Here is a 27,212-nt window from a genome sequence, read left to right as displayed (position 1 = left end):
CGTCATGGAAGCCTGCCACGGAAAGAGCTGGTAGACAACTTCAAGAGAACGCTCCCAAGTGTGGTCCAATTTAAACTAAAGCTGGGGATAGTGAGTTTTCTAGCAAATCCAGTGTTCAGAAAATGGGCAAAACACAGTCGGTGCATGTGCCACCAGCAAGCATCTACAGGGCTGCAGATTCATGGAGGGCAAGGACCGTGGGCAGCCTCCTGCCACACAGCCAGTGGACGTTCAATACGCACGTGGTTCCCAGCCTCAAAGCCTTTTCTGGAATACGGCAAGACACGAACACATTGATTACTTTAAGTGAAATGTTAGTAGACTGCCCCTTTTTCTGCAACCTGAACAAACCAAACTTCTTGTTACTTCCCTGAAAACTTTAATGTTTCAACACTGCCCGAATATTCATTACGTGTGATCTTCACAGAAATCTCCAGTGCGGATGAGAGGCTGGAAGCAGTCCACGAAGTGCTGATGCTGCTTCCCCCTGCCCACTATGAGACCCTCCGGTACCTGATGATCCACCTAAAGAAGTAAGTTGACTCCTCCTCGGCGCTGCCTCTGCAGCCCCTACCTGCCCCGGGCAGTTAACGCATCAGGAAAGGTTCACAGCCTCCCCAACCCGCTGAGCGGACAGACCGCCCTTCAGAGTGAATTAGGCCGCCTTCTCCAGGCCGGCCCCATTCATAACTGCCAGCCACTCACTCCGTGGCAGGGGCTGCTCTGTGCACTTTAGATGTGTTATCTCTGTGAGGCGGGTACTGTTAGACGATATTGCTGAAACTTGCGGGGGTTCAATAAGTGATGCAGAGAGATGCAGTAAAGCCAGGACTGAACCCCAGTCTGGGCCGTGGGCCTTACTCTGTCTTAACCATTTGCCTGCACTGCCTCCGCCTCTGCGCCTTCCTCCCATGCCGGCCTCGTGCTCTGTGTTCTGCCCGTCCTCCTGCGCACTAGAGTCCCAGATTCCTGAGGCTGCCTTCCTTCTGGACAAGCACATTCCCACTCTGATCTCTTGTTTTACTTGACGTGTTCATTATCTATCACTGAGGAACAAACTGCCCCCAAACTTAGTGGCTTAGAACAATAAACATTTATTATCGCGCAGTCTCTGTGATCAGGAATCCAGGTGGCTTCACTGGGTGCCTCTGGTTCAAGGCTTCTGATGAGGCTGCAGTCAAACTGACAGCCAGGCTACAACCTCCTCTGAAGGCTTGAGTCGGGGAGCCTCCACTTCCAAGGTCAGTCACATGGTGTTTGGCAGGATTCAGTTCTTCAGTGGCTATTAGACTGCAGGCCTCTCTTGCTGACTGTTCTCTGGAGGCCACCCTCAGTTCCCTGTCCTATGGGTCTCCCCATAGGCAGCTCACCCAAATGGCAGTTGGCCGCCCTTACAGCAAGCAAGCAAGAGCACCCAAGATGAAAGATAGTCTTTCTGTAACCTAATCTCAGAAGTGATATCCCGTTGCTTTTGCTATACCCTGTGGGTTAGAAGCAAGTCACTAGGTCTAGCCCATGCTCTAGGGGAAGGGGTTGCAGAAGGGTATGAATTCCAGGAGGCAGGGATCACTGGGAGCCATCCCAGAGGGTGCCTGCCACAGAGGGCTACACATCGGGTTATCTGTGTGAGAGCACGTGAGACAGATGGAGATGGGTTCTCACACGATACTAAGTCTCTGGTCCCAGACTCTTTTACCTAAATCATGGATCTCTTTCCTTCACTGTACTTGTATACTGAAGTCAATGAGTTGGTCTTTGAGATGTTGGAAGGATCAGGGTGCTTCTGTGTGCCTTCCTCTGTGTTTCTGGAAGTTACATGGCAACAGCCCATTCTTAGGTTAAAAAAAAAAAATTGTCTATACTGACCAACTTACAGATCCATTCAGTAAGTGAAAGGAAGCAAGTGGAGAACAGTGTAGAAACAGTAAGGCATTGAGGTTTTAATTTTTCTACCTTTAAAACATATAAATACTCTTGCTCATATTCAACGTGATCCGGGATGTAACATGTAGCTTAGAAGAGTCCCATTTTGATTAATTTATTTTTTAAAATTTATTTATTTTATTTATTTTTGGCTGCATTGGGTCTTTGTTGCTGCGTGCAGGCTTTCTCTAGTTGCGGAGAACGGGGGCTACTCTTCATTGCGGTCTGCGGGCTTCTCATTGCGGTGGCTTCTCGTTGCGGAGCAGAGGCTGTAGGTGTGCGGGCTTCAGTAGTTGTGGCACGTGGGCTCAATAGTTGTGGCTCGTGGGCTCCAGAGCACAGGCTCAGTAAGTTGTGGTGCGTGGGCTTAGTTGCTCCGCGGCATGTGGGATCTTCCCGGACCAGGGATTGAACCCATGATCCCTGCATTGGCAGGCGGATTCTTAACCACTGCACCACCAGGGAAGTCCCTGATTAATTTATTGAATTTAAGAGTACAAGTAATTTTTGGATAAAAAATAGACTTGAATGTCAGCATGGCTTTTAAATAGCTCTAAGTTATTTCTTTCAGTGCCCAACTGTTACACTTTGGAAGGCAAAGTATCATTTTCAGGAGAAATGCTAACATGTGCCAGTTGAATCTTAAATGCCAATTATTTAGTATTTTTACTATGGTGGGTTTGCTAGCCATCTTGTTTGGTCAGGTGTGATGCCTGACTTAGCAGGGAAATATGAGCAGTTTGAAAGTGAAGAATGTCCTCTTTCTTACCTCCCTCTTAATTTCGCAAGGTGAAGGCAATGTAAGCTGAATTAACCTTCCTAAAATAATGCTAAATGGCTAGTCTTAATTACCTTCAAGAGAATAAACACAAAGGGATGGCTTTCTGTGCAAAACCTAAGCATATGTTAATCCTATTTTGCTCTTCTTTGGAGAATGTAATCCCTTTTAGATCTGTTAGGAACATCCTAAAACCTAAATTCCTTAAAGCAAACTATCAGAGAGATCATAATTTTATTCTACTTGGAAGGTATTAAGCCAACTTTGGAGTTTGAACTTCATGTTTTAAAGGCTTTGCAGTTCTTGAACCTGGATGTTGAAATGATGATTTTCTTTTTATTTTTTTAATAATTTTTATTGGAGTATAGTTGATTTACAATGTTGTGTTAGTTTCAGGTGTACAGCAAAGTGAATCAGTTACACATATACATATATCCACTCTTTTTTAGATTCTTTTCCCATACAGGTCATTACACAGTATTGAGGAGAGTTCCCTGTGCTATACAGTAGGTCCTTATTAGTTATTTTATATACAGTAGTGTGTATATGTCAATCCCAATCTCCCAATTTATCCCTCCCCCCCACTTTCCCCTGGTAACCATAAGTTTGTTTTCTACATCTGTGACTCTATTTCTGTTTTGTAAATAGGTTCATTTGTACCATTTTTTTTTAGATTCCACATATAAGTGATATCATACGGTATTTGTCTTTGACTTACTTCACTCATTATGACAGTCTCTAAGTCCATCCATGTTGCTGCAAATGGCATTATTTCATTCCTTTTTATGGCTGAGTAATATTCCATTGTATATATGTACCACATCTTCTTTCTCCACTCCTCTGTCAGTAAACATTTAGGTTGCTTCCAGGTCTTGGCTATTATAAATAGTGCTGCAGTGAACATTGGGGTGCATGTATCTTTTCGAATTATGGTTTTCTCTGGATATATGCCCAGGAGTGGGATTGCTGGATCATATGGTAGTTCTATATTTAGTTTTTAAGGAACTTCCATACTGTTCTCCACAGTGGCTGTACCAATTTATATTCCCACCAACAGTGTAGGAGGGTTCCCTTTTCTCCACACCCTCTCCAGCATTTATTGTTTGTAGATGTTTTGTTGATGGCCATTCTGACCAGTGTGAGGTGATACCTCACTGCAGTTTTGATTTGCATTTCCCTAATGATTAGTAATGAAATGACGATTTTCAATTCCAACAATAATCACTGCTCCAGACCTCATCCTGTGGGAACTAGAAGTAATGTCCAACTGCTTTTTCGTTTGGCCACATTCCAGCCATTTCCCAGTCCCATGATGATGGCTTGACCTTTTTCCTCAGGCACTAGCCCTGCCAGCAGACAGGGAATCTGCCCTCAGCTTCCTGGTTTGCCAGCACACAGACCAGTAGACAGCGACAAGAGGGAAAAAAAGACATCCATACAAGCCTAGACTAAATCTGTATGCACTATGGGCCACCTAATAATCTACTGCCCCTTTAAACCAATATTCCCTCAATGAGAGTTCCACGTTTATTTAGTAAGAAGGACTGATTTTATAATTTTGAAAAGTGTGTCTATACCAGATTGACTTAGTAGTTCACTTCTACTGGCTGAAGGCAATGTCAATAATCTAAAACTTTTTTTAGTCAGAAAATTACCTTTTAAAAAAATACTTCTCTATAATTCCAATTCTCAATTTTCTTTTGCAAATTCCCAAACCAGAGAAGTTCATAATCAGTATACAAATCCACCCTCCAGTCTGTATAATGCCTCTGTGTATATGTCTGTCTTGCAGGGTGACTCTGAATGAAAAGGACAATTTCATGAATGCTGAAAATCTGGGGATTGTATTTGGGCCCACGCTGATGAGGCCCCCTGAGGACAGTACCCTCACCACCCTCCATGACATGCGGTACCAAAAGCTGATTGTGCAGATTTTAATAGAAAACGAAGATGTTTTGTTTTAATCCACCAGGGAAGTGAGCTGAATGGCCCCAGACCCATCTAAGTTGATAAGGCTAAAGAAATAAAAACATCTTTTACACTTGATTTGTTTTCCAAACAAGTGGCGGAATTTCCTGGACCACAGAGGATCTCCATGTCGGCTCTTGTGTCTCATAGACACTGGCCCCCTCCACAGGAGAACAGCAAGGATGAAGGTGAGAAAAAGCCCTCGCCTGGGTCTTTGCTGTGCCTTGTATGTCTGTTTTGCTGGAAGAGTGATTAATAAATCTTTCTTTAACTTATTAAAAAACAACGTAGACCTTTAAACTTCAGTCTTATCAGTAATAAAAGGGAACTTAATTCATAGAGGTACTTGATACAGTTATACATTTTCCACTGACAAAAAGAAGACAATTCTATGTTAAATGTTAAATGAAACTTATATTGTAAAATGTATTTTTATTTTAGCTGCAAGAATGTTACTTTATTTTAGCAAATAGAACTCAATGCAGTGCATTGATTATTACCCTGTGTACCTTGTCCTGCCTTCTTGCTGTGATCCCTGAAAAGTTTACCACGAATGCAGTATTATCTTGACATACCTCTGTCCTTATCAGTGCTTTGCAATGAAATTTTACCTCCCACCTCTGTCCCTGCTTTTGATAGTTTTTGCTGTTAAGCACTGGCATTTGCTGTCGTGCGGTGTATGTTTATAGCAATTGTAGGATTGTCTGAAATATCCACAAATTTTCTTTCCATAAAAATTTTGTGAAATCCCAAAGTATGTTCTGAAATTGGTCATAGTCTTTTCATATCATGTGTGTACATCACAGAACATGCAGAACATGGTCATTTTACATAAAATGATTTGGAAACACTGGTTATATCTGGGCCATGTAAAAAGTTAGCACTTCTTTCTTTTCAGGCAAGCATTCTGAATTCATCTGTTAATGTCAAGTTGCATTTTTGCCACATTTCTGTATTTATGAAAAGTGAATCTGCAGAGTCGTTGATTTTTTTCATTTTTGTTTTATAAACAAGCCTGTTTTTTAAAGAATGAATGTTTGGTTTTTACAAATGTGTGTTCCTCCTTGATCAAAGTAACTCTGATGGATAATAATTTCATATGATTTGATTACTATAGTTCTATCTTATTGGTTATATTTATCTTAGCATGAGCTTTCCACACCAAGATTTCTATATTTTATAACATAGGTAAAATATTCAAAACGTCAAAAACTGTCAATTTTTTTTCTTAACCCCAACTACAACGTCTTTTCCTCTGATTATCTGAGATGATTCATGTCATTATACTCACTAGTCTTGTTTCAGAGTGACCAGAAGAGAATTACTGTGTGATAAGTGAGCTGAAAGGGGGGAGGGCAGTGCAGTTGTCATCCTAGAAAGTCCCGAGGGCTATGTGGATGGACTCCGCTGGCACACGGGGGTCAGAATGGTTCTACTTGGTCCCTGCTAGTTTCGTTCCTCCCAACTGTACAGATTTGTTTGTTGTAGCTTATGTACTTCTTGATACTGTAAAAAAATTATCTGGAAATGGTTTTATTTTGTGAAGTGATCAATACTTTGTAATTTATGATAGTGTAAATGGAAGGAAAAGCATTAAATGTATTAAATTCTTCTGTCTATCATTTTGGAAGACATGAAGGAAATTGATGTTGGGGGAAAGGGGGGCAGAATATTCAAAACACTGCTCCCAGATGGATTGTGGGCAATAAAATGTCTACCATCACCAAGACGTGATGAGAAAACAAACAAACACCCCACGGAGTCCACACCTCCTGGCCCCTCTCCCTCCTCCAGCTTCCTCCTGAGGAGCCTGCCTGCAGTTAAGATTCCAATACTCCAGCTTCCCTTTCTATAAAGACCCATTGTGTTTGTTTGTTTATGTCCTTCACTGAGAGATGTGGTGCTTAGAGCAGATCACCCTAGGCAACTTGCAGGAGGGCAGAAAAAGAGTTTTGGGGTCAGAAAGACTTGACTTTGAATAGCAGATCTGCCTCTTATCAGCTGCATATGACCTTGGGAACAGTTCGCTTATCTGAAAAACTGGGTTTGGAAATATTCTGATTGGGACACCTTAGATGAAATGATGATCTAAAGTAATTAGTCATAGTTACTTCTTATTATCATCATTATTTTAAGAATGATGACTTAGGGGAAAGGATATAACATGAGGTGGAAAGGAAGACACATGAGAGAAAAGGATTTGTCCCGGGTTAAATCCAACTCCGAGTAATAATAAGGGGTATTATTATAACGGGCTCTATAATGTGTAATGAGGTTCACTTCTTTTCTCGAATGTGATTACAACACCTGATCCCCTCTACCTGCCTTTAGTCTGAAGCCTGCTCACCCATGCCAATCTTCCCCACCATCTGGCAGCCTGACAGGGCTCCTCTTACCTGGCTTGAAATTCCTGCCATTGAAATAACTCTAGTAGTTAGACCTGAAAGGAGGCAGTGTTGTTTCCAGAACCCACTGTTAAATTGCCCACAGGTGGGTTGTGGGAGACAGGACAGGGCAGTGTGGGTGGGGGAAGACCTTTTTCTTTCTCCCGTTAACATAAATGGGCACCTGGTCTCCAAGCTCGGAAGGGGCCTGGTGCAGAATTTCAAGGACAGCAGCCTGGAAGGGACGAGGGAAGGGAGATACGGGGAGTTGAGGAAAGTCACATACTACTACAGGTGTGTTGCCTGGGCCATCCTGCCTCCAAGTGAAAACCCAACTCAGGTAGCTTACAAATTCCCAAGATCTATCAATCCCCAAATTTACAGTCAATCTTTTGATTTTTAAAAATGTAATGTTCATTAATTTTCAACCAACATTTATCAAGCACTTATTAATGGGCCAGACACTGTGAATACTGGCAAGGAAAAGGTTTATCTCACTGGAAGAATTAAATAATAAGTTTAGTTTGGCTGGAGAGCGAAAGCTGGTCATGCTAAGGATTTTGGACTCTAACATAAAAGGCGCTGGTGCTACAAATTTTTTTTTTAAATAAACTTAATTTTGGAGTAGTTTTATATTTACAGAAAAGTTGCAAAGATACTACAGAGAGTTCCTGTGTACTCCTCACCCACTTTCCCCTAATGTTAACATCTTATATAACCACAGTACATTTATTTAAACCAAGAAACCAACATTAGTACATTACTATTAACTGAACTCCGGGCTTTATTTGGATTTTATGAGTCTTCCGCTAATGTCCTTTTTCCGTTCCAGGATACAGTCTAGGACACCACATTGCCTTTAGCATTCATGGGTTTTAAGAAACAAATGACACAATCTTGTTTACATTTTTTAAAGATCACTTACTTGACTGTGGATCCATCAGAGAATATGCAGGCAGATGGTCGTAGTGAAGGTAGATGCAGGGAGTCACTTGGATGTTCGTTGTTGTCATTATAAGTCTAAGGTGATGTAGCCTGGATCAGGTGGTAGCAAGGCAGAGATAAATAGACAGAACTGAGTTATATTTAGGAGGCAGAGTTGAAAACGTTTGGTTATAGATTGGATTAGAGAATCAAGGACGACTCCCACACTGCTTAATTTGACAACTGGATAATGTTTCTTGAAATGAACACAAAGAGAGCCAGAGGTTCTTGAGGAGGGGTGGAAAAAGTAAGGAGGATGATGAGTTCCATGTTGGACATGATGAACTAGAGGTACCTGTGAAATTTCCAGGAAGAGATATTTCATGAGCAATTGCACTAACAGACCCAAGCTGGAGGTAGGAATTTAGGAGCGACACCAGAGGTACTAATTGGAACCAAGGTAATAATTGAATAAGAGTGCCCAGGGACCCAGAACAGAGAAATACAGGAGAGGCCTGATTCAAAGTTCTCTAGAGCACCAACATTCAGGAGAGAGGATAAGAAGAGGGCAAATGAAGTCCATTTTGATGAAATATAGAGGGTCTCATGAGTGTGGTTCAGAAAGACTCTTTCCTTGTCTTCAGGTTCATTTCACAATGTCCTAGTCCATTTCGTTGTTCCCCTTCGATGTATTTTGCTACATGCGAGGCACCATGTTAGACCCTATGCTTTGGAGGGGTTTGCTTCATTGGATGCTTTGTAAATGCAAATAAGCCAGGGTCATTTTTTTCCTGAGTTGAAAAGATATTATCGTACTCAAGGACCTCCTTCATTGCCTTCTACTGCCATTTGTACATACTTCTAATCCATCGGTTATCACAAAGTATTGCAATTGTGTGTCCATCTGTCTCCCACTGAATTACAGACTCCGTGGGATCAAGAATGGTGGACACCACATGCTGGTCAGGCACACTTCTACTCATCCTGCAAGTCTCAACTCGAAGTTTCCTCTCTGCTGAGACTTTCCCTGGCTTCCCCAGGCAGAGTACGTAGGTGCCAGCCGTAAACACATGAAAGCACGGAAAGTTCAGAGAACTCTCCAGAGTTGGGTTTAACCAGCACATGAAATGTGAGGGAAGAGGAGGGGGAATGAGATTAAACAAGCAGGTCTGTGCCAGGGAATAAGGAACCTTGTGTGCCAAGTATGAGTCACACTTAGAAAGATTGGTCTGGTGACACATGGAGGATAGGCCAGAGGATATAAGATTAGAAAGACAGAAGCTAATCAAGAAGATGTTATAGGCAATGACAAACTGAACTTGACTCCCAATAGGAGGGATGGAGAAGAGTCATGATAAGAGAGATATTTAGGGGGTTGTCAGGACTTACTGATTTGATGCCAAGATTGAACAGATGAAATCACAAATGACACCCTCATTTCTGGTTTTTACAATTAAATGACTATTTAGGAAGATAAAAGAATACAGGAAGGAAAGGGGGTTCAGCAGGGAGAAATCATGGGTTCAGTTTGCAGGATGCATACGGTGTTAATGGTTCACCCATGTAAAAATGTCTAGCAAATGGCTGAACACATGGTTTTGGAGCTCAAGAAAGAAGTATGAGATCAGACTGTATAGTCAGCTGAAATAAAGAAGACCAATAATAGGTCCCTGGGTAACAATAAAATCTAAGGAACAGGCAAAGTTAGAGAACTTTGAAAGGAAGGTCAGAAATGGCCAGAGGAGGAAGCAGAGAGTCAGGAGTGTAAGAAGAAAGCAGAGAAAGATAGAACTTCAAGGATGGAGAAGTCACCAGGGTCAAATGCTGCTACAGATGATAAGGTGGGGCTTCCCTGGTGGCGCAGTGGTTAAGAATCTGCCTGCCAGTGCAGGGGACATGGGTTCGAGCCCTGGTCCGGGAAGATCCCACATACCGCGGAGCAAGTAAGCCCGTGTGCCACAACTACTGAGCCTGCACTCTAGAGCCCGTGAGCCATAACTACTGAGCCCACGTGCCACAGCTACTGAAGCCCGCACACCTAGAGCCCATGCTCCACAACAAGAGAAGCCACCGCAATGAGAAGCCTGCGCACCGCAACACAGAGTAGCCCCTGCTCGCTGCAACTAGAGAAAGCCCACTCGCAGCAACGAAGACCCAACACAGCCAAAAATAAAAAATAATAATAAAAAAAATTTTTAATAAAGTGACTGTTATAGTTTGTTGGACTTATAAATTGAAAGTAAAAAAACAAAAAAGATGATAAGGTGATGAGTCCCCTTTGGATATAGCAACTAAGGAGTCCCTGTAACTTAACGGGGCTTTTCAGTGAGGACAATGTGGTGCACGGCACATTGCTAAACCTTTACAGTGAATGGGGTTAAAGAAAGAAGATAAAACCTGTATTTTTAAAGAAAACCCATAAAGCTCTCCTTTCATAGGCTTATAAACCTCATATGTATGATAAATCATCCACGGGAGCAAATTTTTCATTGCTGCAGAAAATTTATAACCTTAACATACTTTCTTGAAAAACTGTGTACTTCAAGATGTTCTTAAAGAGTTAAGCAAGTATTACTGGAATAGATTTTTGATCACTCAAATTACCTGATTTTTTTCTATGTCCTAATTTACACAATGGGTATAATCTTGGTTTGTTCTAGTTCCGGAATCTGAAAATGGGCATAATAACAGAGTACCTGATCTCCCCTTCTTGTCAGAGTGCTTCTACGCAAGGATCCATTGAGATCCTGAATATAAAAACTAAAAGCTCAGTATAAACTGGATAGTAATGTACAAATGTTGATTATTGTACGCAGGACCATCCTTAGGTAGGGCAAGCCCAGGTTAGTCCATAATTGGCAGGTTTGGAGGATGTGGAGGCATGGAACTGGAGCAGGGCATTACTGCCAGGGGCAACGTAGGGCTGCAAGAATCAGAAGCTCAGGCCAAACAGCCCACCAAGGAGAGATGCTCAGACTCCAAAGTCTAAGCAGAAAACACATGTGACAAGGCAAAAATAGACCACTTTAGGCCAGGAATTCAGGAATTGAGTGCCATGGATCAAGTGAGGAAGAAGTGTGTGTGTGTGTGTGTGTGTGTGTGTGTGTGTGTGATATGGGTTCTTTCCCACAGGGGTCACATGCTAAAACCCATCAGGTTTTATGGGCCAACAGGTTCTTGATTCTTGGAATGGTCAAGATGATCACCTTGGAACAATCAGGAACAGTCACAAAGTCCCAAGTCCCAAGTCCATGGCAAGGTCAATATAATACCAACAGCCTATACAGGCCGCTGCTTGAGCATGGATTACTGACTTCTAATAGTAAGGAGATGATCATTAACCTTTAAGAAGCACTAGATTCATCCGTCAGGAAAGTATCTGTTGCACATAATATGAAACTATGATGCAAAGGGCTTCAACAATAGGGACATTAATTATCTCAACAAGGAATCCAAATGTAGGGCATCTCCAAGATTGGTTCTGTCTTTCTTTCTATTCCATCATGCTCGGTTTATTGGCATTTTCCTCAGGCTTTGACAAACATCGTATAAGAAGATGGCTTCAAGGAGAAGCAGGACAATGTCTTTCTCATCCTGCATGTCCCATTTAATAGCTAAGAAATCCTTCCCTCGACATATATCCCCTCACAACACCTTGGCCAGAATTGCATAGCATGTTTATGGCTAAACCAGTCACTAGCAAGGGGAATGAGATTACCATGATTAGTTTAGGTCAGTGTGGCACGAAGTATAGTCCCTTGGCCAGCAACACCATGGCCTGGGACTTGTTAAAAATGCAACTTCTCAGGCCTGAATCATTGACTGGGGCTGGGGCCTCACAATCTGTTTTTTGTCCCAGTTTACTCTCCTTTTTATTTATGCATCATTCAAAAAAATATTTATTTTGTGCCTACTTTGTGCTAGGCACTATCAACACAATCATTATTAACATATCAGAGATAGTTTCTGCCCTCATGGAGCTTACAACCTAAAGAAAGAGACACCCACACATACCTCATCACAAATTCTTCATGATAAGCTGAGGTAAGCTAAGAAGAAAAAGTACAGGGGTTTTCAAAGATCACAGGAATTTTAGAAGAACTTGATATAGCCTGAAGGGTCTGGAAGAGTTTCCACAGGAAGAATGGTTCCCAGTGGGGGGGCTAAAATTTTCTGTCGTAAATCCTATGAAACCAGGTTGTTAGAGAATCCTGGCTAAAATAGTCTAAGCAAAGGGAGCAGCATGGACAAAGCCCCTGAGAAGGGAAGAGACGTGACCAATTTGAAAAAAATGTAAGCAGCTCACTGTAGCTGAGGCACAGAGGTAGTGGAAAGAGGAAGGCAAGGGCCAGACCACACAGGCCCTCCACAGCAGCAGACTTTTCCCAACTGGTAAGGCCTAATGGGCTAGAACAGTCACATGGCAGTCAAAGCCTAAAGAATTAACAACTGAATAATGACACAATACACCATAAATCAGTAAAAAAAAAAAAAAAAATGGATGTAAATAAACTTACTCTGAATAAGGAATACACTTTCAAGCTGTTCTAAAACTTTTAAGCATACAGTATTATGCCATGTACTTCAAACTGAGACAGGCTGGGCCCTGGGACCTGGGCCCCTTTGCTGCAGTGCTTGTACCTGGACACACGTCTCCTGGAGCAACAGAATACAAAGAAACTATAAGGGACTAAAAATAACTGTGTGCATGTGCAGTTGGGGCACATTATGGACAAGATACAAAAAGACCACAAAAAAAAAAAATCCCTTCTACTCCCTCAAAAGTTTTTTTTTTTTTTTTTTTGCTTTAAGATAAAGAAAAAGCCATATCCCTATGATACTCTTTGTGAAAATTATCTCAGTACGAGATCCAAAGATTTCCATTATTCACTGTCCGTACTCAAAATCAACCGCATGTACCAGGTACAATTTTCTAAACTTCACCACTGATGAACCTATCCCAAAGTAGAATTCTTCAGCAATACAAAAGACACAGGCTAAAACAGTCCTCAGAATTATACTTTAAAATAAGTGTATTCAAAATATAAATAACTCTCCAGACCATTATTTTTCCTAACAACTAAACTTTAAATTTGAAAAAAAAAAAAAAAAGGAGTTTTTCAAACCAATGATGTGTGCAGCCCATTCTCAAGACACAGTCATTTAAACTTCTCATTCTGCGTGAGAAAGTTTTGTTTCTTCCCTTTGTTTTGCAGAATAATTTAGGTTCCCACCTTGGATATGATTCACCAAGTGGAGTACGACCACAGATAACAGTGACAAAGAAACACAGGCAATGGAGAAAACTTCCAAAAACAAATATCCCCGAGTATCCAATATCATGCCAGAAATGATGGAAATGAGGGCCAACCCAAGATTCTGAATGAGCTGCATGAAGCCATATGCGGTTCCCAGTTGATGTTCAGGAACGACAAACACCACCATTGGCCACAATGCACAGGCAAGCAACGAATAGTAGAGTCCCAGGAGACACATAGCAATCCAAGTGTTCCACAGCATAAAGGCCAGCATCATGTGGGAAGCAAGCGTGGTCACCACTGCACACAGATGATGTTACTTCCTGTTTTATCCACCAGGAGCCCAAACACTATACTGTTAATATCACTCGCTGTCTGGGAGAAAAATCCAAATTTCTCTGTAAAGAAATCTTTCCTAAGTCCAATGAAAGGGAACACGGCAACATAATAGCAGACACAGGTGATAAATATGAACCACAGGGGTAAGGAGAAGTCCTTCACATCAGTCAACTTAATAACTTCACCTGTTTTTCATTGTTGTTTATGAAGGATTCTTTCCGCTGTCTGATCCAAACAAGCAAGGGCCAAGGCACGGACTAGTCAAAGAATACATGTTATATCCCCAGTCATAAGTGTGACCCCAAGGGTTGTGTGACCAGCAGAGCCCAAGGAAGCTTAAACCTTAGAATGCAGCCAGCTCATGAGGTTCATGTTTACCGTTCTTCCAATTCCAGCCATGCTAAGCTGGAGTCCAACTTACACCAAACACCAAGTTTAATTCTTTGCCTTTAAACCAACTCACAGCATACGTATTCTGGGCAACTGCTAAGGACTCCCCACCCATCCCAAACATAACCGTCCAAAGTCCATCGGCCAAAAAGCATTAAATATTCCACCCAGAGCAAAAACAAATAGCAACTAAAAATAATGGTGCCCCATCGTATTCCAAATGGTTGGTCTATCAAAAAGCCACCAAAGAAACACAAAACTACATTGGGCCAAGAATACCAGGCATACCGCAGCATGAATTTCGTGGTATTCACCTGCATATCCTTTTAATCTGAGTCTGAGGGTCAGCAGGATTATCATAGCCGAAGCCAAGGAAGGAAGCACCAGCAACAGCACCAAAAGCCTGTGCGCCAGGAACTGGGGTCGCAGAGGTCCGGCAGCCCCCCGCGGGGCAGCGGGGCGGCGGGGGCTCCTATGCTGGCGTCGTCTGGGCCGCCTGGCAGCGCCCTCGCTTCCTCCTCCTCCTCCTCCCCCGCTCCCCCGGGCCGGCGGCGGGAGACCGAGAGATGCCCGTGACCACAACTCCCGGAGGAAGCCGCCGCCAGAGCCCCGCGAAAGCTGTGCTCACGTGACCGCGGTCGTTCATGTGATGCTTCACAATCGTTTTAACAAGCCCTCCAGATGATTCCAATGCAGGATAAATTTGAGAACTGGTTTAGAACAGTCAGGGTTTCACCTGAACTGGGGCTAAATCCACCCTATCCGAGGTGTTTGGATACCTGAAGAAACTCAGGACTTATTAATGAAGAAGGGGAAATAGTTTTGTAGCATTGGGAAGGATGTTCAAACTTTCAGAGGCTGAAAAAGACCCTCCACATCCACAGACCACGGTCCCCAAAGGCCTGTCACCTCCATAACCATGGAATCACCTCTATCTCTAAAATGACACTGTCTGACCTGTAAACTTCATGAAGGCAGGAATTGGTCTACTTTGCTCACCAGTCTACCCCTGTCCCTAACTGGCACTATGCCTCGCATACAGTAGGCACTCAAACATTTTCTAAATTAATAGAATAATCCTTCTACAAATATTCAAATATCCTATAATATTTTGGTGTCATGGAGGAGGGGGTGATTCTAGAAGCAGAAGAATCTGAAAATGCATATTGACTCTTGTCTACCATTTAGAGTTCTGTCCAATATCTGAACCCTTCAGTTACTGAGGATTAACTCACCTAATCTTCACCATATTCTCTCTCCTTCTATCCAGTAGGCATGATTAAGCCTCAAAATAATTGTTTGGAGAATCTGAAGATCTAAGTCTCTAGTTCAATTGCCTGTTACACAAGTTCAATTGCAGGTTACAACCCCCTTGTTTCAATCCTGCCTCTTATCACTTTCTGATAGTATAATTTGGGAAAGTTACTTTACTTCTTAAGCCTCAGTTTCCTTGTCATTTTAATGAACTAGTGTCGGTACATATTCCGTGAAGTAATTGTGAGGCTTAAGATAATCTACGTACAGCACCCAGTAGAGTATTTTGGTCACACAGTAAGACAAATGTTTGTCTAAAAACTCAAGAGCTGTGGGAAAGTTTTATGAGAATGCTTACGCTATTAGTAAGCATTAGTAACCTTTCTTCAGTTACAGGGCATCACTTATTGCTGCCTAGCAAATTATAGGGGGATTCTAGCAGTTTACTGCCCAATGGGTTTTTGAAGCCAAGCCACACCTGCCCCGTGCTGTGATGTGGTGGAAAGCCATCATGGGAGCCCTACAAGAGCACTGAATTTAGAGCCACAAGATCTGGCTCGGTCCCAGATCAAGGCTTCCAACATTTCTGAGCCCCAGGTTTCTCCCCTCTGAAACTTGAAAATTAATGCCTGCTTGCCTGCCAGAGCCACCAACCTCACGGGTGAGCACTGAGGCCAGATGGCGTGGGAGCAGGTGTGGAGGTGCTGCGACTCACCTTCACACCACCAAGTCCAGCTTCAGTGCTTGTGCTCCCCCCAGAGTGCTCTCCCTGGAGCCCCATCAACCTCACTGCAGCTTCAGGTCTCTGCTTACTTGGCTTCTCATTTGCTGGCACAGTTGACCACTCCCTTCTTCTCAAACCCCCTCTCTCTCGGCTGCTGTGACACCACCCTCGCCCCCATCCTCTGCTCAGGCTCCTCTGCTCAGGCTCCTCTGCCCATTCTCCCTCTAGAACTCTCCAAGTCCCTTGGAACGCTCTCCAAGGCTGCCTTCTTGCCGTACTTTCTCTGTAGGCAATCACATCTACTCCACCTTCCAATGCTATCTGTCAACATTTCCAAATGACTCCTAAGATTCAGTAAGCTATCCTTTTCTATTGCTGAGAAATATTCCATGGTATGGATTTACCACAGTCTGTTTTGCCTTTCACCCACTGAAGGACATCTGGATTGTTTCCAGTTTGGAAAGGGTGCAATTTCTGGGTCATATTTGCATGTTTAGCCTTTTTAAGAAACTATCAAGCTGTTTTCCAGAGCAGCTGGACCATTTCACATTCCCACCAGCAACGTGTAAGTGATTCAGTTTCTCCACACCCTCACTAGCATTTGGTGTCGTCATTATTTTCTATTTTAGTCATTCTGATAAGTTCTTATTGATATCTCATTGTGGTTCTCATTTGCATTTCACTAATGGTTAATGATGTTGAACATCTTTTCATGTGGTTATTTGTCATCTGTATCTCCAATTTAGTGAAACAACTGTTCAAGTCTTTTGCCCATTTCATAATTGATTCTTTTTCACTATAGAATTTTGAGAGTCCTTTATATATTTTAGGTATATATGGTTTGCAAATATTTTCTCCTAGTCTGTAGTGTGTCTTTACATCCTCTTAACAGAGTGTTTTTCAGAGCCAAAGTTTTTCTCAGTTTTGATGAAGTCCAACTTAGTTATTTTTTCTTTTATGGATCTTCGTTTTAGCCATGTCTATGAACTCTTCACTTAGCCCTAGGTCCCAAAGACATTCTATATTTTCTTCTAAAAGTTTTATATTTTTACATTTAAAATCCATGATCTAATTATTAATTATACTGTGTGATGTTTACGTCAAGATTCACTTTGCACCTTTGGCACAAAGGGACTGTCCAGAATAAGGGTAGAAAGATCTCCCAGGAAGATGATGTGTGCGAGGCATGGAGGATAAACAGTCCAGATGGAACTGTGTGGCTAAAGAGACAGCCACGTTGAAGACGGCCACCACGATACCTTCTGCTGCTGCCCCATCTGACAATGTGCTCCAGCAAAACAAGCAACTCCACCAAGAAAGAAGGAGACTCAAGGCATCCTCAGGAGGAGACTGCAACAGACAGACAGAGGTCAGTCCCTGTGGAAGGAGAAGGAAGTGTCCAGGAGGGATATTTTTAGGAAAAACAAAATGGAACACATATATACTGATACGATGGCACTTGCAGAAAAGTGTACCAAGAAGCCATTGGAAAGTGTAGAAAGAATTAGAAATAGGACTAAAAACAAGCAGATTGAAAGGGTTGAGGTGGGGGGGAGGGCGGGCAGGGAGAGGCCATTATTAACTTTAGGAAAAGACAAAAAGTAGGAAAGCAAATATAATGTTCTGTACACTATAATGCTTAGCCTGAACAATATTTACAAAGGCACAATAATATCAACATGGAATTGTCAATTAAACAAAGGCTGTAATATGACCACCGTACTGGGATATGAGAGAAAGGAAGCAGAAGGCATGGTGGTATAAGAGAACAGAATGCTCAAATACCATAATAGGAAATTAATAGAGGTCAAATATCGATAAATCAAAAGAGAGCATAATACACAAATTAATTAGAAATGTAGAGATGTGCACATGTCGGAAACGAAAAGGCAAAATTGTTGAAGGTGGTTGGGGAAGAGAACTAAGGGAAGGAATGAGATAAGAAACCCCTGTAACATGCTATAATCGCCTTAATAACATTTGACTTTTGAACTCTGTGTGCATATATTACTTTAATAAAATAAAAACTAATTTCTTAAAATAATTAATAATGCCATGTCTACATAGCAGAGACATGATGCTCCTGTTCTTTCCCTCCTTTGGGTCTGATTCGGTGATGTGGATTATATATTAAGATTCCAGGAGCTAATGGGGCAACACATATTAAACATATTCCTTGGCTTGTGCCTCAGCCACAGTCTGGTAGTGACCTTACTTCTAAGGATTCTGCCTTATGATTTGTTAATCCTTTTCTGGTAACATTGCTTTCAAGCTTAACTGAGCACACTTCCTCCTTCAATGACAGGTAATGCAATTTCGGTGCCGAAAGGATGAAGAGCATTCTTGAATCACATACAGAAAACTTCTGCTTGATTTGATTTAATCATTAAGTATGTTCCTGAAAAAAAGTTAGATTCAGAGCAAATTGTTGTATATTAAATACTCTCCAGTAAATTTTAACCTTATGTTCTTGGGGGGAAACCAATGGGCCCTAACCAACAATAATGACAGTGAACTTTAAGACTCTCTACCCTTTTTATTTTCCAAAAGCACTTGGAAGTGATTGATCTGTAGAGTCTGTTTACATGATTTTCCTACACAGCCAATGAAAGAAATCAGTCAAAGAGAAACTAACATTTACTGAGTGCCTATTACGTGTCAGGCACTGTGCTGGGGACTTTAATAAATGTATTGTCTGCTTTAATCTTGGCAACGATCCAGAGAAGTAGATAGTATTATCCCCACTTTACATTTAAGGAAACCAGAGCCTAAAGATATTAAGTAATTTTCTCAAAGCCACACAGCTCGTAATTCAAACCAACCATCAAGTCTTTTCACAAGAAATGTATATAATTACAATTCCCAGTGTTAATTTGAGCTTTGAGTGCTCTGTGATTCCATAGGGCTTTAATATTTAAGCAACCACATATGATTTAGCATTATTCTAAGTGGGAAACTTAGAAGACGATGACCTAATTCGAATCTTTTAAGTATGACTACCTCTTTTTATGTAATAGCCTTGATACCAACAAATATTTATTGATCTAATGATTAACTAAAAGGCAATATGAGATTCAAATAGCAATATTAAAAGAACATTGTATTAGGGAAAGAGTAACTCAAACCGAATCAAAATAACTGCACCTCTTCTGGTCCTGTGACTTGGAGCAACTTGCTTCAAATTTCTAGGATAAAACTGTAGAACTTGTAATATCTCTCTCTCAGGGTTGCTCTACCATTAAAACAGTGAGAACACTACCCACTTTTGGATAAGCACATAGTAAAGTGAAAGCCCAGAGTAAGAACTTAAAATTTGCCATTATTATAAAAGTTTTATAGCTGCAGCTGAAGTAGTTTCCCCCAGTATGTAAGTGAAATGACATAAAGTAGATGAAACTGAATGTTCACTGGAGTGTACAATGTGAGATTTACCTGTGTTGGCACCTAACAGAAAGCTGAGTCCCAAAACTTTGGTGCGCCTCCCCTGACAGCCTGTGACTTAGGAAAGCAGCTATTTCTTACGGATTTCTAACTATGTTTTGACACTGGCCTTGATGCAAGTGAGGAAACCAAAAGATTCCCTTCCTGCATCATGTTACCCTTCCATCAGATATCCACCTCCTCCCTGTACACATGTGACGTAATGAGCTGACACATCGACAAACCATAAAGAGAAAATATAACCTGGCAAATGGAGCATAACCGAATCAACCCTTTGAAAATGGAAATGAACAACTGCAGACAGCAAGTCACCCTTTACAGGATCTAGTTTACCCTGGCCCTGACCTGGAACCAGGTGACCAGCCAGAGAACATTACCTTGCGTGGTAACACATGACTTTTATTTACATCAGTGATTTTCTAATAAACAATAAAGTGGAATTATCTTTGTTTCCTGAGAGAGTCAGGATGTGCTGTGGAGCCTTGTTCTGAAATGTCATGTCCTCTAGATCATTCATTTATTCCCCAAGTACAATATTTAATAAAATCTCAGCAGCCGTCCTCTGGTATTACATTATTCTTCCCCATCCGCATCTTAGCACCTAACCACATCTCCTTCAAAGGGTATTGCAACATGATAGTGCTCTGCCAATTTTAAGAAAAAAGCAAAAATGTATCAGATAATTTGGTCCACCTACTGTACTCACTCCTCAGAATTAAAGAAAATCGGGCTATTATTACCTGTAATGACAGATTGAAATTTTATTTCATTGCCACTTTTAGTACATTTCTTTTTACAAGTTGGTCATATTATAACCAAGAAAGCATTCACATTTCTGCATTGGATGGTCATGCATTCAACAATATTAAGAACTGTTATTGTCAGGCAGATGCCAGGTCCTAAAGGCTCATTAGTGACCTGTCCTAGTGCTCACGGAGAGACACAGCACAGAGTTTTATATTAGAAAACTTTTATAATAATGGCAAATTTTAAATTCTTACTCTGGGCTTTCACTTTACTATGTGCTTATCCAAAAGTGGATAGTTTTCTCACTTTTTTAATGGTAGAGCAACACTGAGAGAGAGATATTACAAGTCCTTAGTCCCTGGACTCTGAAGCCAGGTTTCCTGGGGTCAAATGCTGGCTCTAATACTTACTGGCTGTGTCACCTTGGGCAAGTAACTTAAGTTCTTAGTGTCTCAGTTACCTCATCTATAATAATAATAGTGCCTATTTCACAGGGCTTTCAGGAAGATTAAATGACTTAATATTTATAAAGCAATTAGAAATGTACCCAGTACACAGAAAGTGTTCTGTAAATGATCATTAAATAAAATGGAACTCATTTTCTAGTGAGGGAGTCAGACAATAAATAAATAAGAAAATTATAGTCTAGTCGCGGGGACAAACACCAAGCAAACAATTTACAATAAAATTAAAACACACCCACTCCTGTCGGTGGCAGCTAGGTTATTTGGCTGAATTCTCCTGTTGGAAAAAATTGGGCACCAAAACAACTTCAGTTTTCATAGCCCCCTGGAGCATAAGGGACAGAATTATAAGTGAGTGTAGGGCTCATCCAAAAAAGAGCAATTAATAAAAGATTTTTCCCTTGATAAGTGTCAGACCCCAAAGGGCCATACCCTCAGGGTCCGGGCAGCCCAGAAGTAAACTCTACCCATTCCCCTAACAGGTCTTCATGGACAATTAAGTTAATTTGGAGCAGAAAAGATGGGGGGGCGGGTAGGGAGGGAATGGACTTGTCCCTGGAGTGTGACTACAGGCTAATGGTCCCGTGGATCTCTTGGTTTTGGTTATCCCCAAATCCTCAAGCCATGAACTTAGTGTAAAGTGGTCCTGCCTGGTAGTGTCCCTAAACTCTTGAAAATCCTTTCTAGAAAAAGTGACTTTTGTCTTAGGTCTTAAATTTTCCTACAAATAATTTTTTAAGGAAAATAAGGAACATACAATGATATCCAAGAATACTAAAGGAACCAGACCCACAAAAGGAGGAGGCGTGGGAAGTTAGGAAGAGTCAGCTGGTGTTGACTGAATTTCGGAGGGAGGCGGAACTGTACAAACCAGCCTTGCTTAGGTCAAATGTGAAACTGACATGATTAGTCATATTTTGTGACTATAATTTTTATACTTCTAGGTATGCATTCATGTTAACCTGACAGGGCACAGGATGAGATGCTGTGAACAGTGGCTTCCAACTTCAGGCACAGGTGCAACACCCTCTCTTTAAAAGTTTACAGACTAGGGACTTCCCTGGTGGTGCACTGGTTAAGAATCTGCCTGCCAGTGCAGCGGACACAGGTTCTAGCCCTGGTCCAGGAAGATCCCACATGCCCCAGAGCAACTAAGCCCGTGCTTCACAGCTACTGAAGCCCACACGCCTAGAGCCCGTGCTCCGCAACAGGAGAAGCCACCACAATGAGAAGCCTGAGCACCACAATGAAGAGTAACCCCCTGCTCACTGCAACTAGAGAAAGCCCGCGCGCAACAACGAAGATCCAACGCAGCCAAAAATAAATAAATAAATAAATAAATTTTAAGAAAAGTTGACAGACTAAACCCAACAACACTGATGTGAATACACAGAAAGGAGAAAAGAAATATTAAACTACCAGTACATGGGTGACTATAAAGGAAAAGGCCATAGGAGAGACAAATCTAATTTTCAAAGAATGGAAGAGTCCATAAAAGAAAGGGATGATGGAAGGGAGGGAAGGGGGGGGGGTAGGGAAAGGGTAGGATGAATGGAGTAAATGTGAAAATGTGGGCCATAGTTATCCTTGGGTGAAAAGAATATAAATGATCTTTATTTTCTTCATTTTGATTAGCTGTATTTTTTTTAACATCTTTATTAGAGTATAATTGCTTTACAGTGGTGTGTTAGTTTCTGCTTTATAACAAAGTGAATCAGCTATACATATACATATATCCCCATATCTCCTCCCTCTTGCATCTCCCTCCCACCCTTCCTATCCCACCCCTCTAGGTGGTCACAAAGCACCAAGCTGATCTCCCTGTGCTATGCGGCTGCTTCCCACTAGCTATCGGTTTTACATTTGGTAGTGTATATATGTCCATGCCTCTCTCTCTCCATCCCAGCTTACCCTTCCCCCTCCCTGTGTCCTCAAGTCCATTCTCTGCGTCTGTGTCTTTATTCCTGTCCTGCTCCTAGGTTCTTCAGAATCTTTTTTTTTTTTTTTTTTTAGATTCCATATATATGTGTTAGCATATGGTATTTGTTTTTCTCTTTCTGACTTACTTCACTGTGTGTGACAGACTCTAGGTCCATCCACCTCACTACAAATAACTCAATTTCGTTTCTTTTTATAGCTGAGTAATATTCCATTGTATACATGTGCCACATCTTCTTTATCCATTCATATGTCGATGGACACTTAGGTTGCTTCCATGTCCTGGCTATTGTAAATAGTGCTGCAATGAACATTGTGGTACATGACTCTTTTTGAATTAAGGTTTACTCAGGGTATATGCCCAGTAGTGGGATTGCTGGGTTGTATGGTAGTTCTATTTTTACTTTTTTAAGGAACCTCCATACTGTTCTCCATAGTGGATGTATCAATTTACATTCCCACCAGCAGTGCAAGGGGGTTCCCTTTTCTCTACACCCTCTCCAGCATTTATTGTTTGTAGACTTTTTGATGATGGCCATTCTGACTGGTGTGAGGTAATACCTCTTTGTAGTTTTGATTTGCATTTCTCTAATGATTAGTGATGTTGAGCATCCTTTCATGTGTTTGTTGACAATCTGTATATCTTCTTTGGAGAAATGTCTATTTTGGTCTTCTGCCCATTTTTGGATTGGGTTGTTTGTTTTTTTGATATTGAGCTGCATGAACTGCTTGTAAATTTTGGAGATTAATCCCTTGTCAGTTGCTTCCTTTGCAAATATTTTCTCCCATTCTGATGGTTGTCTTTTTGTCTTGTTTATGTTTTCCTTTGTTGTGCAAAAGCTTTTAAGTTTCATTGGGTCCCATTTGTTTACTTTTGTTTTTATTTCCATTTCTTTAGGAGGTGGGTCAAAAGGATCTTGCTGTGATTTATGTTAGAGTGTTCCGCCTATGTTTTCCGATTAGCTGTATTTCTTAAATTTTCTCATCATGTGTCTTCCTTTGCCCAGTTCCCACCATAAATACTTTAAAGGAAGAGAATCAATTTCTCAGCCTCTGATGCAATGCCAGATTTGCTAGGATTGCAAATGCCAGGTTTAACTTCTAAAGTTCCTCTTTTAATTTCTAGTATGCAAATCCTGCTCTCCAGAAATTCATTTTCTATTGTCTTTTAGTGTAATCATTTATTGCACTTAAAGGGCCACCCAAGAAACAATTTAATTTTTTAAAAAAAGAAACTGTGTCCTTTCTCAAACCATCAACACATTTTTGAAAAATAAAAAATGACAAGAAAAAATATTATAAAGAAATATAAGCATTTCCCAATCTAAGCATATTTAAATTCTGTAACATTGAAAGTCACCTACTATTCACTGGGTAGATAAATCAACTTTTAAATGCATCTATACTGTATTCATAGCTTACCAACACAGAGGTTTAGGGCAGCCCATGTTCTCCTTATAGAAGCAAACAGCAGGATTCCTAGATCAATAGTTACAGAACACAACTATATTTGTTTAACACTAACTCTCTTTGTTGTTTTTTGGTTTGGGGTGGGGTTTTTTTCATGGGATTGGTTATGAAAATTTTTATAGATTTAAACAGTTCTAGATTCAAAAAATGGAGGAAAATAAGTCAATTGTTCTGATTTAAAATTCTATCTTTAAAAGTCAAACTACCATGATGTCTCAGATAATCCCATGCTCCTCGCCACCGTATGTATACATGTACACATACCTTTAGCCACTCATTCCCTTAACTCCAAGCCTCTTTTTTTTTTTTTTTGGCCTTGCCATGTGGCATCTTAGTTCCCTGGCCAGGGATCGAACGCATGCCCCCTACATTGAGAGTGTGGAATCTTAACCATTGGACCTCCAGGGAAGTTCCAACTCCAAGCCTTTTCAATGAAGTGCCTTCTTTTGCAGATGCATTCCCCACCTCTAAAAACTTCCCCATCACTTAAACATTTCACTAAGTCCTTCTTCCAGGAAGAACTTTTCAGATTGGTCAAGGAAAGAATGTGAAACTACCTTTTTGCCTTTTGAACAATATCATGTTTTTTCTATAGCTCTACTAGACTGTACCAAGAAGGAATGTTTTGGGCTGCAAGTAATAGAAAACTGTGTTTAAAGCTGTGGTTAAATCATAGGAATCTGCCTTATCTCACCGAACTAGTAGTCAAGAGATAGGTCATTCCAGGGTTCTTTCAGGGGCTCACCAGTATGATGAAGGGCCCAGACACCTGTCACACTCCCATGCCATCATCCTTAGTGTGCTGGGTTTTCCTTCCATGTCTGTTGCCTCACTGTTGCACAATGGCTGCTGCACATCCTCACACTGTGCTTAAACATAAGAATCAAGGGTGTTGCAAAAGATGTTCTTCTCTCAGAAGGCTCTGTCCTTTATTTAGGAAGAAACATTTCCAGAAGTCTTCCTTATAGCCCCATAAGTCAGAACTAGATCACATGCATGCTCCTAGTTACAAGGAAGACTGTAAAAGCATCTCTGTTTTAAGCCTCTAGTTAAACTCAGGCTCCTCTTTTGTATGAACTGAATGAAAGCATGTCCTGTTGATTTTACCTCCTAAATCTCTTTTGCATACATCTAATTCTTCTCACCTCCCCCACTGCCAGCACTCTCCCACCAGCCATCAAAATATCCCACCTGAACTACTCCAACAGTTCCTAACTGGTTTTCCTGTAGCCCCACCTCGTCCACTCTACCATCCACTCTTTACAGTTTCAGTGATATTTTAAATGCAAATCTTACCATGTCACTTCCTCTATAATGGATTATGTTCAAAACTCCTATCATGAGTGATAAGGTCCTGAAGGGTCTGGTCGCACCCACCTTTCTAGCTTTGTCTCCTGCAGTGCTTCAGCTCACTTTGTACTCAGATTACACTGACCACCTCTTTGCTCCTTAAAAATCCTAAGCTCCTTCACAGCTCATAGCTTTTGCACGAGCTATTCCCTCTGTCTGGAGGGACACCCATTCTCCACCTCCCTAGTCCCTTCTGCCTCATTTCTCCTTAGTTTTCATGTCTCCATTTAAATGTTTTTACTGCATGCAAGGGTTACTTATAAGGTGTTATCAAGTCAATGAAATGTAGAAATATTTAAAGTTATTAAATATAAATGGGAGAGATGTAAGAGAATGAATTTTTTAATTTCAGCAGTTAGTTGATGTTCATCTATTAAGAAAATGCTGGCCCTTTGTTAAATCATGCTAGATGAGAAGCCATTTGCAGGACTCATTTTCTTTTCCTAAATGTCTTCCTTCTTTCACCCATTTGATCAACAAACAATGTTTGGAACCCAGCTCCACCACTTTCTAGCGGTTGAGGGTTCTTCAGACAGGACTTTCCTCCTTGGTCCAGTGTCTCCTCTGTAATGAGATGGCACTATGACGACATGTCCCGTCCTCCTCTCATGGTTGGTGGCCTGTCTTTGTTCAGTTCTGGTGCTATGATTGCAAGTTTCCTCTCTAAAACTAATCCCAAGAAATATATGAAAATGTATCACTTTCAAATACACGCTGCTGTGCATATCATTTAAAAATCCAAGAATGCTAAACTAAGTTAAGGATATAAAATATTCAATTTTTACCATATTTCATACATTGAAATACTCTATAAAAATTTCTTCCTATGAATTCCATATTGTAAGTTATGCAATAGGTAGGCATCATGTCTTTTACTACTTCACTGCTTTAGAAAATCCTCAGGACAAAGATGCTCGGATTTCAGTTGCTCCATACGCAGTCCTTCAGAGGAGTTACACACGAGCTCAGGGAACATCAAGATAGTTCTTTGAAAAAGAAAAGCATCCTAGAAGATGCAGCCGGTTGCACCTCTGCCTTATTAGTGAAAATGCCCTATGTCAAAACCTTTCCGTCCAGGTAATAAAAAGCACCCATATGTTCCTGGGAACAAAAGCATCCTGAAACTTGACGCCATCCGCGGGTTCACTTGACTTCCAGCTCAGGGCTGGATTTGTACTCCCCGGGCGGTGGCTGTCCACGGACTTCTAGACCTGGGGGAAGGAAATTCACATCCTCACTGAGTCGTGCTAAGAGACCGACATGGACTGGCAGGCTGCGGTATAAGGTGCCGGTTAAGACCGCGGGAGCCGGAGTCAGGTCTCCAGGGTACAAATCCGGCTCTGCCACTCACCAGCCGTGCAACCTTGGGCAACCGTTTAGCCTTTCACAGCTAAATTCTCCTCGCCTGTCAAGTGAGGATAATAATAGTTCTTACTCCTAGGGTTGCTGTGAGGAGGAGTAAATAAGTTAATCCACAGAAAGCGCTTGGAAGAGCGCCTGGCTGGCACATGACGAACTTGTTAATATTGCAGCCTTTCAACTCAGGGCGCCTGCAACTCTGCAACATTGTGCCTGGGTATGGAACGGCTCCTGTAAGTTACAAAACTTGAGATTCTGGGAGCTGAGTGGCCGCGGTTGGGGACGCGGAGAGGAAAGGAAAAAAAAGAAATTGGGGTAGGGGCAGAGGGAGAGAGAGCTGCGACGACGTTTATCCACCGGAGCCCACCTGCAGCCTCGGTCTCCCGGCCTCCGCTCTCCTCTACCGTTTCTTCTTCAGGAGTCCGACTCGCGAGCGGCGCACGCAGCCTTTCTCCAATCAGACATCCGAAGGCTGGCGCCACGTAGGCGACCTGGTCCAAT

At 41.6% G+C, this 27,212-nt stretch overlaps 1 protein-coding gene, 1 long non-coding RNA gene and 1 pseudogene across 3 annotated transcripts in view; 1 reads left to right on the top strand and 2 right to left on the bottom strand.

Moving 5' to 3' along the window:
- The window catches only part of CHN2 (chimerin 2), a 328,992-nt gene extending 322,713 nt beyond the window's left edge, over positions 1-6,279 (top strand). Inside the window, exons 12-13 of the mRNA XM_007193498.2 lie at positions 428-533; positions 4,494-6,279. Coding sequence (XP_007193560.1) covers positions 428-533; positions 4,494-4,665 — 278 coding nt within the window. The 3' untranslated portion in view covers positions 4,666-6,279. The remainder of the gene's footprint in view (positions 1-427; positions 534-4,493) is intronic.
- Positions 1-27,212, bottom strand: part of LOC114235457 (uncharacterized) — a 154,128-nt gene that overhangs the window by 12,029 nt on the left and 114,887 nt on the right. For both annotated transcript variants that reach the window (XR_009008885.1, XR_003621628.2), the window contains one exon: positions 7,979-8,088. This is a non-coding gene — a long non-coding RNA (uncharacterized LOC114235457). The remainder of the gene's footprint in view (positions 1-7,978; positions 8,089-27,212) is intronic.
- LOC102998408 (major facilitator superfamily domain-containing protein 1-like) lies at positions 13,150-14,517 on the bottom strand (annotated as a pseudogene).

Source organism: Balaenoptera acutorostrata, chromosome 7, assembly GCF_949987535.1.
Source record: "Balaenoptera acutorostrata chromosome 7, mBalAcu1.1, whole genome shotgun sequence".
In the NCBI taxonomy this organism is placed as follows: Eukaryota; Metazoa; Chordata; class Mammalia; order Artiodactyla; family Balaenopteridae; genus Balaenoptera; species Balaenoptera acutorostrata.
This window is presented reverse-complemented; position numbering and strand designations above follow the sequence as displayed.